The 17,564-nt window shown below is 40.8% G+C and overlaps 1 protein-coding gene across 1 annotated transcript in view; it reads left to right on the top strand.

The window, feature by feature from the left end:
* Ptprb (protein tyrosine phosphatase receptor type B) overlaps positions 1–17,564 on the top strand; it is a 96,087-nt gene that overhangs the window by 46,492 nt on the left and 32,031 nt on the right. Inside the window, exons 9-15 of the mRNA XM_035451360.1 lie at positions 2,339–2,599; positions 5,779–6,045; positions 9,592–9,855; positions 14,482–14,745; positions 15,280–15,543; positions 16,388–16,651; positions 17,084–17,353. Coding sequence (XP_035307251.1) covers positions 2,339–2,599; positions 5,779–6,045; positions 9,592–9,855; positions 14,482–14,745; positions 15,280–15,543; positions 16,388–16,651; positions 17,084–17,353 — 1,854 coding nt within the window. The remainder of the gene's footprint in view (positions 1–2,338; positions 2,600–5,778; positions 6,046–9,591; positions 9,856–14,481; positions 14,746–15,279; positions 15,544–16,387; positions 16,652–17,083; positions 17,354–17,564) is intronic.

Raw genomic sequence — 17,564 nt, 5'->3', positions numbered from 1 at the left:
AGCCCAGTAGAGGGGAGGGAACCCCAAAGAGCCATAGTTAAAGGAACTTGTAAGCTGCCAAACCTGAGTGCTGGGAACTGAACCCAGGTCCTGTACAAGATCTCCAAGCACTCTTAACCACTGAGCCAGCTCTCCAACCCCAAGAAGAGAATTTCAAATACCAAAACAATAGGAGAGACACAACCTGAGAATAAAGACCCATGTTTCAAAATATGTCTTGTCCTAATAGTGACTAATCCGAGGATTTCAGGCACCTGGGTAGGATGACTGACGCAGAGGGGGATACATTAGGATGACAGGAAAGGGGGAGTTAGGACACATGGATCTTGATCATTTCATTGTCACCATTACATTGTGATTTCTTTGGCAGATCATAAACACCCCAAAACCTGTCTTCTCAACTTTCAACATTATGACATTATGCTTCCAAGTTCAACATTCCTATGAAGATCCTTGGGATGCAGAGTAACCCACACTTAGAGTAAAATTCCTCTCTCTTAGTCTTGCCTGCTAAAGAAATAACTACACCAATTCAGTGTTCTTATGAGAAGAATACCAAACAGGGTAATTGTGACAGCCACTTAACTTGACAACTGTATCTTTCAGTGATCCTCTCCTTTTCCAAAGGTTAATATGTCTGATGGATAATAATCAAAGACATAGCCAGCATAAGCAAGACACTCCAACTACTCACAGGACGTGTGTCCTTGTCATCCCCAACATTTTGCCAATCACTTCAAGAAAATCTGGAAATGTAAGATGAATAAACAGTAGAGTCCAGCCTCATTGGCACAATTCTTTGGAGAGCAACCCCTTACTTTGATTTCACTACTTATTTCATGCTAACTTGCTTGCAGATTATAATATACTTTCTTCAGTTTCTTCTGTGCAGCCCTGTCTCCTGGTTTAGAAACAGTTTGCTATTTCCCGATAAAGTTCATGTCCATGTAGCTGGGGCACTCAGAAATCACACTCTGAGCACTGCATATGTGCAGAACATCCTTAGTGCTTGCTGGAATCCACAGCAAAACCCCTAACTGACTCTCACTCTGCATTTCTAAACAGGAGCTTCAAAGCAATTCAACACTCTTCTGGGGCCACTGACCCAATGTCCTGCCCCATTGTTTGGCCTGGACCCCACATACTTGTACAGCTGTAATGGCTCACACTGATTCCTTAAAGTGACATCTTTCAGATACTTGATGATTTTCTTTTTTTCAGGAACACATGCCCTTGATGACCTGAGTTTTGCAGATGTCCTTAGAGTGAATGCAAAAAAAATTAAACCCCTTGATTCATATGATCTTTTTTCCAAGATTTTCTGGTTTGTTAAAGTAGCAAATGGGTGAAAGATTTATCTAATTACTCTTTATCAATAAAAAAAATTGGGAGTCAGCTATCGGGGCAAGAACCTGAATGATCAGAGAAGCTGTGGGAAAACCATCAGTGACCACCTATCTCTCCCGCTCCTCCATCCAACCGGGCTAAGATCTTCTCTCAATTCCCGCTTTACTGCTTCCTGTCCCCAGTCCTCCAAAACCTCTACGGTTAATTTTGGTCAGTTAATGGCTAACTCTGCTGTTTGACTCAAAGCGAACTTTATTGCCAGAATGCAATCAAATATCAGACAACAGCAAACCGTTCTTACAGGCCACCTTGGGACACAGAAAAAGAGGAAGAGCCAAGGGGTCTTTTTTAAAACCACACTTCCAGATGATTAAAATAGCTTGAGGTAGGCTTTGACACAAACCATCAATGGTTTCTTCTCACTAGTGAAGAAAGATTCGGTGATCCATTACCATGGAACGACAGAAAATTTCAAATCCAACTGTATGTAGTTTTATACAATTGACTCTTCTAAAATTTGGTCTCCCTGTTTTTTTGTGGGACCAATATTTTGCTGTTAGCAATGTCTTCTAGAAATTATAGTAATAACATCTTTTAAAGAAGTAGAAGGAGTTAAGAGTCTCTTAAGGTAAAGGCTACCCTTGCTAAGACTATCATTGTTACTTAGCAGTTACTTCCTCTTCATGACACAGCAGGGTCCCCTCAGAAATAAAGGGAGGTGCACTTGGTCTTTCTAAGCTTTGAGAGTAGCAAATACTTCTCACTCCACTTAAATACTCAAGCACAGTCTATCCGTCAGAGTTCTGTGGTCACAGGATTTTGTTTAATGGTTTCCAAAACAAGGAGAAGAGAGGAAGTCTTGGGGCTGGAGAGATGACCGGGCAGTTAAGAGTCCACCCCACACCTGCAGAGCTAAACAGATAGATGGTCTCTAAAAAATAACAGTTGGGACTGGATCAATGACCCCACATCTCAATTGATTTTTCCTCAGTACCCCTGGCTGTCCTGCAGCTTCGTGTCAAACATGCTAATGAAACATCACTGGGTATCACGTGGCAGGCCCCTTTAGGTGAATGGGAGAAATACATCATTTCACTGACTGACAGAGACCTCTTAGTCATCCACAAATCACTCTCCAAAGATGCCAAAGACTTCACCTTTATGGACCTGATCCCCGGACGAAATTACAAGGCTACCATCACCAGTATGAGTGGAGATTTAAAACAGTCGTCCTCAACAAAAGGGAGAACAGGTAATAATATTTGCAGTTTCTACATTTTACGATAGTCTATCCACTGAAAATTGCAAATGTCCAGTAAGGGCCTGCAATGCCTATTATGTACTTGGCAAGACATAAAGATCCTTTTTTATTGTACTTTCTGTTTCACCAAGTTTCTTCTTTTGCTTGGGTGTGTTCTACTAATTGGAATACAGTAGAGAATAACCTTGCCATGAAGTTTTGTTGCAAAAGAGAACAGCAAAATGGGGCACTGCTGAGAATAGGAAGTATGGTAGAAAGTATTCTTTTTAATTCTTAAAGAAGCAGGATACTCGACATTCATTCTGATAGCTAAAGGAAAGGAGGTGTTGACATTGTCAAGAAAGGGGAAAGGGTTGCCACCCAGTGAGGCATATGGGATCTATAGCACGATGAGAAATTTGGCTTTAGAAAGGAGAATGGATAATTCAGTGTCTCTGGGAAAACAAAGGACTTGAGTACTGATGACAGCAGGTGCAGATGCAATGCTGAGCCCTGCTCTGAGAATTACTGACATTTTCTCAGTGATGCAGGAAGCAATATCCTTACCAAGACTGGTATTAGCAGTGTATATGCTCTGGGTTTTCTGTACTGCCCTTCTGTGTCTCCAACTTTCTTTTTTTTTTTTTTTTTAGCATGTATGAGTGTTTGCATGCATGTATGTATGTGTACTACTGCGTGTGTGCCTGGTGCCTCCAGAGGCTAGAAGAGAATGTCCTGTCCCCAGGAACTTAAGGTACAGATAATTGTGAGTCAGCCTGTGAAGGCTAGGAAACAAATCCAGGTCCTTGCCAAGAGCAGGAAGTGTTCTTAACTGCTGAGCCCTCTCTCCAGCCCCTTCATTTCTCCTTGTAAACTGTACCTCCCAAGCATGACTTTGTAAAATCATGCTCTGATTCAATTTTCTTCCTACTTAACCACCTGTTTGTCCTTCTTTCCTGGGTTCGTTCCAAGGGAGAGGTTGTCCTTTATCCTGAGGGATGGCCTTTAAATTCTTCATTGAAAATTCCTAAGGACAAACTCTCTCCACTTTTTTTTCTGGGTGTGTCTTTATGTAGCTCTCAGTCTTGCAAAGCAGTTCCCTATGCTTTTGTCTTGTGCTGGAAGGTATTTTCTATCAGGACACTGAATGTATTTTTCTCATTTCTCTGGTACTTATTGTCTCTGTTAAAAATCAGGCTTTCCACCTAATTCTTACTTTCCCATGAGAAGTGTGTTTAATGTGGCTGCTCTAAACCACCCCCCCTACACACACACACACACACACACACACACACACACACACACACACACACGTTTACCTCTGTGGATCTGCATACAGAAATCCTTTTGCTCATTTACCTGACATTTGTTGGAATTTCTGTTCTTTCGGATTACTGCCTTTTCTCATTCCTGGAAATTGTCAGCTATTAACTCTCCAGTATTGACTCCTGCTTCCTTCCCATTCCCCATTTGTAACACAGAGACACACTAGCTTCACAGTTCCATGTCTGCTTCCTGGCCTGCAGTCTGCATGATTTCTTCAGCTGTTTGTTTCAGCTCATAAAATCTTTTCACTTTTAAAAATTCTCTTTGGTTTTCTCTTATCTATGTTATTTTGCTCTTTAGTTAAATGTATACTACACTCATACACAGTCTCTCTCTCTCTCTCTCTCTCTCTCTCTCTCTCTCTCTCTCTCTCTTGTAAGCTTATATTTCCTGGAAATCATATTTTGTGGCGAATTCTCTAAGGCTTTGTTTGAAGATACATTTCAGGAAGAATTTCCACTTGATTCTTCTATGTACCCAGGACAGCTAGCAACTCAGACCTAGGGGTTTTGAACACCCACATTGGGGAATTCCAGTTGTACACACACGGGAACTATCTGGAGGTTAAGAATTCTCATGAAGGCTTGGGTTTTAGATCTGTGGCAGAGACATTTCCCAGCACAAACTAAGTTGTAAAGTCTACAAAAAAAAAAAAGAAAAAGAAAATTGTTTTCTCCTGTAGATACTAAGAAGGCTGCAGTGGTGTGGGACGTAGAGAAGGAATAGACTCTCAGGATGCCATTCTATGTAGGCTTAGCCACCAGCTTCCTCAGCCTGAGAAAGTCTTACACTTTACCTCACCATCTCTGGGATCTCACAGCACTGTAAATTCAAAACATGAATTCATGTCTGAAACATATGTGGAAGGCAACGGTTTGCTTCAGTATTTCAATGACCTACCAGTTACTTATCAGCCTCTGAGAATGCCTTACGTTCTTGACAATGTATTGTTCCATTTGTTTTTTCCATTCAATATGTGGGACACATTTATTGGTATAAATTTTCATGGTGATAGTCTAGCATATGGCTGGAAATGAAAGCCCAAGGCAATGTTTTATACCCTAATATTCTCATCACCCCTATTGCTCATATTGTCAGGTGATATAGTATTTTTGCAAAGGAATGTTGGTCTCTTCTGGAGCAATTAAAACATTTCTTTTCTTATGTTTTGAGATGGGTTGCTGCCCAGGCAAGCCTCAAATTCCTGGGTTCAAGAGACCCTTCTGTTTCAGCCACCCCATTAAGTAGCTGGGACTACAGGCTCTAACTGGAAGGCAGTAGGCACTCACTACTTACTATAATTTCCATTGCTACCATTTTATATATTATATAGCCTATATTATTATAGCACTTTCATTAACAAAACCATAGCCCTTTGGAGAATATACTTATAAGGAAATGACCAACTTGCTAGGCCATAACCTACCCATCAGCTTAAAGGAATTTCCCATTGCCACCCTGTAACAGTCATTGGTGCTAGTAGATTACATGGTTTTGTGTTCTTGTAGAATAAGGATGGATAAAATCATATGAAATAAAAAGGCTGTCTAAAGTAGCAGTCTTTGTTATGTAAACTTCAAAGCCCAGTAATAAGCATCATCATCTCAGTATTAGACCTTAACTGGTTTTGATTAATTGAAAACTGTTGTATAAACAGCTGGTAAAAGTGATTGAACCCCATAGAGGAATAAGTGTCTGTATGCCATAAGAAACAGACTGAAAAGCCTGTGGCATAAACAAGCAAAACAGGTTTTTTACAGTTAGTTAGCACTGTAGTTTGTCTTCATTTTGACCCCTCATTCTTACACTCCCTTGGGGTGACTAAGAATAACCGGGTCTTTTATCTTCTATCTACTGTCCTGTAGTTCCTGCCCAAGTGACTGACTTGCATGTCACCAACCAAGGGATGACCAGTAGTCTGTTCACCAACTGGACCAAGGCCTTAGGAGATGTAGAGTTCTACCAAGTTTTACTGATCCATGAAAATGTGGTCATCAAAAACGAGAGTGTCTCCAGTGAGACCAGCAGATACAGCTTCCACACTCTGAAATCCGGCAGCCTCTATTCGGTGGTGGTGACAACGGTGAGCGGAGGGATTTCTTCCCGACAGGTGGTGGCCGAAGGAAGAACAGGTAAGTAATGCAGATATGTGTTTGCAATTTCCAGATACATCAGTGCGTGGAGCTGCTTCCAACAGGAAGGTTTTAACACATTCTAAAATCAGGCTTCTCTGTTTCCTTCCTAAAAGCCAGGTTTCCGTACCACCCAGAGGTGCATGGTATGGAAACTGGCTGATGCATGAGGACAAGGGAGAATACTCAACTTTCTTATATTTCCAATAGCCATGTCAAAGCCAGAAAAGTTCATGGTGCCTGAACTTAGCCTATACTTGAGTTGTTTTCCTTTAAACTTGTTTTATTTTTCAGTTAAAGTAAACAAGTAATATCTTCCATGCATATAGTCTTATTTCCAAGACATAGAAGCAAGAAGATATCCACATCATATGGTCAAAATTGAGTTGATTATAATTCTCAAGTGGCATATATAGAGTCTTGCTACATTGCCCAGGCTGGCTCTGAACTCTCTGGCTCAAACCAGTCTTCCTGCTTCAGCTTCTCCAATAGCTGGGACTACAGGAAAACACTGCTGCACTCCTGTGGAAGTCACATATGTATTTTGTAAGCAACATCATTGATGACACCTAAACAGTGCTCCTGACCTTCAGTGTTCTTTGACAAATAAAACCGTGAGCCAAGAAAACAAATATCATTGTGGCTACTGTGTCAGAGAAGCTCAGCACAAAAAAAAAGGAAGTGGAATATTTCTATATAATACATTGAAAGCCCATAAAAGTAGTAACATTATGTTCTAGTTTCTTAGGGGAAAAATATACAAACCCAGTTGAAGCTTAGATAACTTTAGTTAGACTCAGAATCAGGTCAATAACCTTGACCTCTTAATTTTATATAATTATTATAAGTTGGATTCAGATTTCTCTATCTATAAACCCAACACTCGGATACTAAGTATCAGCTATGGTGTCATGTAAAAATCTTTTTCCAAAATCACCAGTCTCACCTACTTAATTAACTTATTGGATAGAGGAGCAGCTGAGAAACTGAACCCATGTCTCTTGGTCTTAGGAGAAATTCACTGAGGTGTACCAGTGCTCTCTTTCTGTGGCACTAGGCATAAGTAAGGTACCTATGTTTTTCTTGATACCCTCTTTCTTCTCTTGCAAGAGTTACTGGCACCACGATTCAGTGTACTACAATTGGGGTGAGGACTGAAGAGCTAAGATGGCCTTTGCATCCATCTTCCCATACGCTGCAGCCTGTATCCGTCTACTTAGACCAACTTGTGTCCTGTCACACAACTGTGCAATGTGGTCACTTCTGACCAGACACTCTATCAATTGATTCTCCTCCAAGCATAAAGCAGGGATACAGGCTCCTACTACCTAACAGTTTCCTTCCTCTGGATTCTCACAGCTCTTTCCACTTCTCCAGAGAATAAAGGTAGAGGTTGGACATGGCCTGGGAGAGTCCTGGAAGCAGAGGTAGCTTCCACACTCCACTGGACAGATCTGTTGCATGGCTGTGGCTAGTTACATTTGACTTTAGGGGAAGCTGAGAAATACAGTCTCAATGGGTTTTAAGAGGAAAGGGAAGCAATTGATGAGCCAGTCATACTCTGTCCTGGGTTAATTTCTATTTTAAACACCACAGAGGCTGGGGATGTACCTCAAGATACATACAGCATTTGTTATACATACACAAAACCTTGGGTTCAATCCCCGTGCCACCAAAAGAAAAAAATTACCACAATATTAATAAATATACCACAAAGACTATGCAACCCGTTATAATGTACTAAAGTAGTATAGTATCTGATATCACTTGAAATTGGTGAATATTTGGGATAAGTGGGACTTTATAAATCATTTTATTCCTGTATTTTAAGCATAATCAGAAATATTAATATTTGGTCCATGTTGTATAAAAGAAGTATTCCTAAGGTGGATGAAAAAGTCTATGAAGGATAATTATAAAATTCTGAGAACAAAAATTCTGAATAATTAGAGGTATTATTGTATACACCTAATGACTAAGGATTTCAGAAACTCTCTAGATTAGTAGCTTTTACACAGCACATTATAATAAAATAATCCAATGGCTAAAGCCATAATGATAATAATTAACATTTCTTCAAATACTTGATATATTTCTCAATGTCCAAATAATTTTGAAAAGTCTTCTTACATCTCACACAAGCCTCCACAGAGTTGAAGCAGGCACACAAAAACCTTCCCAGCCAAGATAAAATGGTAGGAACTAAAATTGACAGTATCAGATATTTGATCAATCTAATCCCAACCTGAGGAAATGTTCATTCTAGAGAAATACCAAATAACTTTTGTATCTATTTCACCTTAATCAAGAGAGTTACACCTTTGGGAAAACTCCTGATAAGTCTATCTTTTCTAAATGTCACCTGCACACCTCCTCAATTGTGTGTAAGATGGACTTTGGTTTCATTCATAAAAATCAGGGCATAATAGATCAAGGACTCTCAGGCTTCACTGAGTCGAATCTTGCCTTTCGTGTGTGATGCAGTAGCCCTGACAATTATGTGAAAATGGCCAAGTTACAAGTTAAACAGCCCATGACAAGAACATCAGTGCAGTCCATGCACACTGTAAGAGTTCAGTCTGCCTTTACCAAAGGCAGTACTGTGTGCTAGATTTGAGTTTCATATCCACTACCCCAATTACTGATTTCTCGTTTTCAACTTGTAACTTAAGGCATCTGTGTCTGTCCCATGTTTACACACCAGGAAATACAAGTTTCTTGGTAAATGTTTGTGGCATTGATCTCTAACTGATACAAGCAAACAATAATTATGGCCGACCTCACAAAGATGCTTTTTCTCAGCCCTAGATTTCTCTGCCCAGCTTCCACGATGTGCTTTTAGGATTCTGGCCACTAGAGGGCAGAAAATGCTTTACAAAGGGATAGTAGTGCCTCCAGATGTGTTTTCTATTACACTCTCCTGGAATAAAAAGCTTGGTGATCTTCTTCATCTCTTCAGAGGAGGTTGGGAGAAAAAGGGAACTGGGATTGATATGTAAAATAATATTGTTTCTAATTTAAATAAAATTTATTAAAAAAAAAACCTTGGTGACATGAAAGTCAAAGGTGACCCAGTGTCTAAGTTCTTCAGAAAATCAGAGGAATTTTTCTCCCTTACCCTCAAGTATCTTTGTTTTTGATTTGTTGTTTGTTTGTTTTTGTTCTTCAGTAAGTTAGGTTCAAAGTGATTCATTCAGACTTTTAAAAATCTGTGTTCTCTTTCCTACCAAGACCCTCTGGGCATATTCCCATAAAATACCCCCTGAAACACTCCCTACACAGAAACCCCATAAAGTCACAGTGGCGGCATGCTTGGGTTATGAGGTGTGTAAAACGCCTCTTTGTGGTGTTTGTTTTGTTTTTCATTAGCCTTTTGGTGAAAGACAGTTTGTCTTCCCAAAGCCACTAGACATCCCGGTACCTCCTTGACTTCCTTCATGATGAGCTCAGATCTCCCAGTCCACAGTTTTTATTGAGCACAAATGTTAACTCAAACTTCTGATTCTGTTTTCTTTAACAATTCTTCCTCCTTGTTTGAACTTACAGTCCCTTCCAGTGTGAGTGGAGTAACAGTCAACAATTCTGGCCGTAACGATTACCTCAGTGTTTCCTGGCTGCCAGCGCCTGGAGACGTGGATAACTATGTGGTGACCCTCTCCCACGATGGCAAGGTGGTTCAGTCCCTCATGATCGCCAAGTCTGTCATCGAGTGTTCCTTCAGCTCTCTCACCCCAGGGCGCCTCTACAACGTGACCATAACCACCAGGAGTGGCAATTATGCAAGCCACTCCTTTGGTGAAGAACGGACAGGTAAGGATTATGAGGGTACCAGGTGTTACAGAGACAGGCCAGCTGTGTGGCTCTTAGCATCATGGACCTGTAGTGATCCTAGACAAAAAGCAGTTTGCATTGCAAAATTAGTCTGGAGTCTTTCCATTTTAACTGAAAAGAATTCAATAGGTGAGCAGATGTTACATTTACAGGAAGACTGCCCTAGCTTTCATAGCTAGAATTAATATATTTAAATAGGACAACAAATATTTCTGTTTAGGGAGTGCTCTTTAGTTACTGGAACATGGGTTCAGATATACTAATTAAATCTTACACAGTCCGTTTTGAAATAGTCATTATTGTTCCTATTTTACAGATTAGGAACCAAGTGTTATGTGCCTGACTGTTACTGTCGTAGAGCAGCCAGGAAGTTTTCTATCTTGGTCTTAAACTTAGGCCTGATTCATTCCAGAGCCTACAAAGCCCTGGGCTCTATAGTTTTATTCCCAAAATATGTGACTGTCAAGACTACTGTGCCTCCCTTGCACACAAGGTAAAAATGGTACCCTTTATAGTTCTTAGACCAGGGAGCAAAATTCTTACCAGATGAAAACTAGGTCTTTCATGTGCCAGAAGGAACTAAATACAGACAGCCACCATTTTTCCCAATGCATTCACACTTTCTGGGGTTTACATCTGAAATGTCAAGCTCAGTCTGCCATTTGGTCAAGTCTTTCCCATGACCCACGTAGCTCTGGGTTTACTCTTGTACCTGAAACTGTTCTTTGTCCATGATCACCTGAGACAATGACACCATCCTGTTGTCGAACCTAGATGCTAGGGCTAAGTAGGAACTTGGTAACTTCCCGGCTGATGAGTACTCAGAATTGAGGGTTTCTACCTGATTGCCCATAGGGAGACTCTAGAAACATGGTAACCCATAAAGTTGTAAGGAGTAAGAAAGGGTTGGCAATTTCTTTTTATATTTCCTTTTAGTATATTTTAATTATGTGTGTCTTTGTGTCGATATATGCACGTGAGTGCAGGTGTTCATGAAATCTAGAAGAAGGTGTCACATCCCCTGGAGCTGGAGTTTCTGGTGGTTCTGAGCCAGCTGGTGTGGGTGCAGGGAACCAAATTCGGGTCCTCTGTAAGCACTAACAACTCTTGTCCTCTTAACCATCACTGCAGCCCCTAAGTCTTTGAGGAGAAAGCGCACGGCTTTCAAGCTCATAGACCTTGTGCCCTCTGTTCTCAATTAAGAGCCACCTGTTTGCATTGTTACAGAATGCTAGCATTGAAACAGTCCTTTGAGCTTCTCATTTGGAGGTCATGAAAATCCCAGAAACAAAATATGGCTTTTCCAAGGTCACATGTCTGAACTGTGGCAAAGTTCAACTGTTATATCAGAACAGACTTAGAAGCACTAATCTGGACCAGAGATTTTCTCTGCCATCAAATAACCTACAGTTTAATTACACTGATAATTACCATTGTGACTTAGACCTGAAAAGCCCACTTTTACTCCCAGAGCAATGTTATGTCAGAGCATCATAGTGATCAACTTGGAGCCTAAAACTGACTAGGAATTAAGGCTATGTTTCCTAACTACCAATCTGTGACTTCCTGTCCACCCACGTCATTAGCCTTCTCTATCCACATGACTCTAGTATTGCAAGATTTTCTCCAATTTGAGAAAAGCTATTTTCTGCTCAACGCAGCATCTTGACTCTTTCAACAGCGTGAACTTGGATTTGGTGCATGACTGACAGAGGCCAAGGACTCTAACAGGAGTCTCGTGTCTTCCTTGTTGTGGGGCTGATTTGGACTGGCTGTCCCAAGGCACTTTAACTTTCCTAATGCTCTTCTCCATTTGGGCCAACAGACCAATGCTTCTTGCTTCTTTAAGAAAAGCAGCTTGAGAGAAAAAGATGTCATGCACCATGAGACAGGGTTCAAGCAGAGGGGGCATTTATTAGGGAAAGGGATCATAAAAAAAGGGAAAGGGGAGACTGGCCTCTGGGGACAGGAGCAGCAGGAGAGAGGAAAGAGGAGCAGAGAAAGAGAGAGAGGAACAGACAGAGGAAGAGAAAGAGAGAGAAAGAGGGGAGGTGGGCAGGGCCCTTTTAAAAGGGAACATAGTGAATGTGCACAGGTGGTGCTCTTTTGGCTACAACTGAGGGAGTATCCTGTCAGAACCCCAAGGACAAGCCAGTACAGATGCCTGAATACTAACACTTCTAACCCTGTGTCATGTCCTTTCGACATGCGTTAAAGTGGTTCTCACAAATGACTTGCAGTTCCACCTGTAGAGCTCTTTATTGCCTTAGCATCATGCTTCAGTAAATTGCCAAGACCACCCACCATTCTTAGTCCATGAATACAGTGCCATTTCAGAATTTCTCATCTCTGTGGTGGCTAAATGCTAACAGAACTGTAATCAGTCTCAGGTAAAGCCCTGTCTTTGTTCCAGACATGTGGTGTACAAGGTTCCAAAATAAAATTGATCAGCAAATACAATTCAGCAGAAGATATTAATACAACTTGTATAAAAGCATCATGAAAAAAATAGAGTTTAAGTGCTAAAATGATGGATTTCTGGCTATTTTATGATTTGGGAGAAAGTAAAAGAAAAGGACATGCACTTGGCATATGCCGGAGCAGACATCCTGTGACGTAAACCAAACTCCTACAGGCCTAGAGGTGTTCAAAAGAGCTAAAAAAGACAGCTAATTGGAAGAGAGGCTTGGTGCTCTGGATCAAGTACAGGCCTCTTGTCAAGGCTTCTTCCTGTGAATATCCATGTCTGGTTCTATTCAAACAGGAACAGACATTGGAGCCGAGGAGATAACTCAGGCAGCAAAATGGCTGCTACGAGACCATGAGGACCTGAGTTTGTACCTCCAGCACCCACAGAAAAACTTGACATGGTACCACACATCTGTGACAGTAGAACTTTGGGCCTGTGCTGGGGAAGGCTGAGACAAGCAGATAAGAGCTAACTGGCCAGCCAGCCCAACCAGCTCTAAGTTCAGTGAGTGACCCCTCTATCAAAAAAAAAAGGTGGAGAACAATCAAGGAAGATGTCAGTCTCTAACATCTATGTTTGCTCAAGCACACACACACACACACACACACACACACACACACACACACACACACACACACACGCATGCATGCACTGCTCACACATGCTCATACACCATGTGACATGTGCATATATATATCCCACACACGAGAGAGAGAACTTGTAATTTATTTTTGAATCAAAATCCAGTCCTAAATTGAAAACCAGACCATCCTTCAATATCAGAATTGCTTCATTTTTCAGTGTTCCTAGTAAAATGCATTTTCCTATTCATGGAGAAGGAAAACATCAGCCCATGGAATCATTTGTTTATATATCTATTGGAAAGAACCTCAGGTTTACAAAATAGCATTAGTCATAATTCCTGCTTCAAAATAGCACACATCAATAGACACTTTTGATTTTTTTCTAGGCATCTAGCTAGTAATTTTTACGAATTTAAAATGGCATGAGAAACTGCTGCCTAAAATAAAAGCAGGCTAGGACTTTGACAGTAATCTTTGTCCAATCATATGGTTCATGCCTGAGTAATCCATCCCACGATAGCCAACATTGACTCACCATGCTCATCTCTTCCTTGCATAGCTTTGCCTGTGTATGGCCCCATCTTAATAAGGCCTTAATTTCTTTGCTGTTTTAACATAAAAAGGCATTTTATGTATATAATAAGTATGTGATCTTCCAGGGATTTGAATCTCCAAAGTTATTATTTTGTTACTTAGATTCACTCACAGTTCATATTTTAATAATAAAAGCAAGAGATCCGAATGTCGGTGTTTCAAATCAGTAAGAAATTAATTGTGAGAACGGTGTGACAGTTCACTGTGTACACACAACAGTCCATTATGTGACCTCTGTGGAAGGACATGAAAAATGTCTTCTCCCATCACTGTCTGGGTCCAGTTTCCTATTTTGCCAAAGAAATACAGAATATCATTGCACTGGAGCCTGGGTTTGAGTTTCTTTCATGGATAGTGACTCAGAACATCTCTTTATATATGTACTCATACATGCTTCCTCCTTTTCCATTTTTCTTTTCTTTTCTTTCCATTTTTTTAGACTATTCTTGGTATCTTGAATCACTGAGGTATCCGTGGTCATTAGTATCTGCTTCATCCTTCATATTAGTTACTAGTTATTATTTTAATGTTCTACCTTATAAGAAACATTCTGTTTGACATTAGATTAAAATTCACTCATCATGTCATTAAAAGATCATTTAAAGTCACATAACTATATCCCCCTTTGTCACTGTATAGGTCTGAGATTTTTTTCTTTTTCTTTTCTTTTTTCTTTTTTTTTTGGGGGGGGCTGTTTTTTGAAACAGGGTTTCCCAGTAGCTATGGAGCCAGTCCTGGAACTTGCTCTTTAGACCAGGCTGGCCTCGAACTCACAGAGATCCACCTGCCTCTGCCTCCCAAGTGCTAGTATTAAAGACTTGTGCCACCACCACTTGGAGATTTTTCTTTTAAATGCAAGTGATAAAAACTAGCCTCTTTGTTTTATTGTCTCAGGTTGTTATCTGTGATTAACTGCTCTCCCAGGACCCCTAAAGCTTTGTTTGTTCTCTCTTCTAGTTCCTGACAAGGTCCGGGGAGTCAGTGTTAGCAACTCTGCCAGGAGTGACTACTTAAAGGTGTCCTGGGTACATGCCACCGGGGACTTTGATCACTATGAAGTCACCATCAAAAACAAAAACAGCTTCATTCAAACCAAAAGCATTCCCAAGTTGGAAAATGAGTGTGTATTTGTTCAGCTAGTCCCTGGACGCCTGTACAGTGTCACCGTCAGTACCAAAAGTGGACAGTATGAAGCTAGTGAACAAGAAAATGGGAGAACAAGTAAGTGGTGGGGGTTATCAGAAGTACAGGTGGCCAGACTAGAAGGTCATTGAGTAAGTTCATGGAAACCCTGGGTTTTCTCTACTTCCTGACTACTCAACTATAGTCCCAATAACTCTCACCTTGGGCTTACATCATTCAGCCAAGCAATAGTCTGTCATTACAGAATATTTATTGGTAGATGAAAGCAAGCACAGTGAGGGGGGAAGAAAAGCATGCATCTCATTTTTCTTCCCTGTCTTCTTGCACCGAGGCATTAAAATTCTAGACACCTTGTTTTATCTTCTGATTGAGATCATAACTCATTTTATGATTATATTCTACCAACATACAGCACACGAGATTTATGTCAGGGGGGAAAATCGCAACTTAAGTAGTTGCTTTCAAATTTTCTTGTTTAATTATGCATGAAGTAACTCAAGGTTTTTTCAGGGGGAGAGAGATGCTTGGCAGTTCCTTGAGTGTGATTCACAGATTGTGTAGGTAAACTTGATCAGACCCGTTCCTGAAATATCTTTTTATTTCACTCCCCAGTCCCAGAGCCTGTGAAGGATCTCACACTTCGAAATAGGAGCACAGAGGACCTCCATGTGACTTGGTCACTAGCCAATGGGGATGTTGACCAGTATGAAGTCCAGCTGCTCTTCAATGATATGAAGGTCTTTCCTCCTATTCACCTTGTGAATACTGCAACTGAGTATCGGTTCACCGCACTCACACCAGGGCGCCATTACAAAATCCTTGTCCTGACCATCAGTGGCGATGTTCAGCAGTCAGCCTTCATTGAGGGCCTCACGGGTAATTTGAAGTACTGTTCTTGAGCCAGAGTGAACACAGAGATGTGTTTAAGATGTTAGATAATGCAAGTGTTTAGATTAAGACTTGGAGAAATGAGGGATTGCAAGAAGCATAAAGTTGTCCTGATAGTGATAATGACATTGCCAAGGCAGGATTAAGAAAAGTATGTTAGGATGTGGAGGTGGCAAGGATCCTTTCAGAGAAGTAACACTGAATGCTTCTGGGACACACAGATTATATTATATATTTAATAAATAACTCTGCTGGGGTGTCTGCTCTTCAGAATTCTTTTAGGAGCTATCATAGTTAGCTAATAATGTAAGTTGGCAGCTTATTGGGGGACAGCCCCTCAGCAAAACATATTCTGTCCAGTCTTTATAAACCTATGACCCATTACTATTATCACCATTGACATTTCTCTTATGAAGAAATTTATAGAGGTTAAATAACTTGCCTATTATCACATAGCTAGTAAATAAAAAAGCAAGTCTTGGATAGGGACAATCTAACCACCCCTCAGTATATGGCTAGTGTTTTCATTTCTCTTCATTGGCCTTGATCTTCACCTGAACTTAACTTCTCCCCTTAACCTCTATTCTAGCAGAAGAGTTGGGGGGGGGGGGAGGGAAGAAAGGCAAATTAGTATTTTTTCCACATTTATTCTTTCAGTAAATGATAAACTATTGAAAATCGGATGTACTAGGGATGGAGCAAAGGCCTTGCATGATAAGCAAGTACGATAGCAGTAAGCCACATTCCCAGCCTAGCTTGAAAACTTTAGTTGAATATTCCCACAGTTCATTTCTTTTTAAGTGACGGTTTTTAAATTTATTTTCTTTTTCAGTTCCCAGTGCTGTCAAAAATATCCACATTTCTGCCAATGGAGCCACAGATAGATTGATGGTAACCTGGACCCCTGGTGGTGGAGATGTTGACTCCTATGTGGTATCAGCATTCAGGCAGGAAGAGAAGGTTCAGTCACAGACAGTCTCTAAGCATATCTCAGAGTACACTTTCCACAGGCTGGAGGCTGGAGCCAAGTACAGGATCGCCATAGCTTCTGTCAGTGGGTCCCTGAGCAACCAGTTAGACGCGCCCGGGCAGACAGGTGAGCCCATAGCTGGTGAAGGCCCAGATAGACAAGTGCTCCATGGTTCTCCACAGTGGACCACTGAATGAATAGACTTTGCAAACTGATTAAATCTAATTAAAAACTACCTAAGTATGGACATTTCATGGCAGTTTCATGAACATTTTTGATCTTTGCTTTGGTTTTTTTTTTTTCTTAATATAGTTTTTTTTAAAAAAAATAAATGTGATCGGGGAAAATATACACTTTTCAAAAGATGTTTCCAATTTTATTTACAGACAGAAGTCTTCAGAACTATGCACTTTTCAAAATTTCATTTTTTTTCAAAATTATTTTTAAGGAAGAAATGCATAGTTGTGCACTTTGGTTCTGGAGAAGTTTTCCTCAATTGAGTATTTTGCCCTAAATGGTCATGTCTGAGTTTTCTTGCCTCTCTTTTTTTCTCTGTAGTTCCCGCGCCTGTCCAGGGAGTTGTTGCAGACAATGCCTACAGCAGTAACTCTTTAACGCTAAGTTGGCAGAAGGCCATTGGTGTGGCAGAGAGATACGATATCCTGCTTCTAAATGAGAATGGGGTTCTTCTCAGCAACACGTCAGAGCTGGCTACCACTAAGCAGCACAAATTTGAAGATCTAACTCCAGGCAAGAAATACAAGATGCACATCCTAACCGTTAGCGGAGGCCTCTTTAGCAAGGAAGCCCAGGCTGAAGGCCGAACAGGTAATTAACACAACGTTGTGTCTTGGACCAGCTATCTCCTTGGTATAGATGTCTGCCACGGTGTAGATGCTGAAGGGAAGAGATCCAGGCTATGCTGGGAGAAGATGCATGGCTCTTGACACGGTAGTCACGTTCATCCTGACTTCACGCTTTCACATCAGCCAGCCAGTCCACATAGGCTTTAGCACACCACACTCCAATTCTGATTTGT

This window comes from Cricetulus griseus, assembly GCF_003668045.3.
Source record: "Cricetulus griseus strain 17A/GY chromosome 1 unlocalized genomic scaffold, alternate assembly CriGri-PICRH-1.0 chr1_0, whole genome shotgun sequence".
Classification (NCBI taxonomy): domain Eukaryota; kingdom Metazoa; phylum Chordata; class Mammalia; order Rodentia; family Cricetidae; genus Cricetulus; species Cricetulus griseus.
This window is presented reverse-complemented; position numbering and strand designations above follow the sequence as displayed.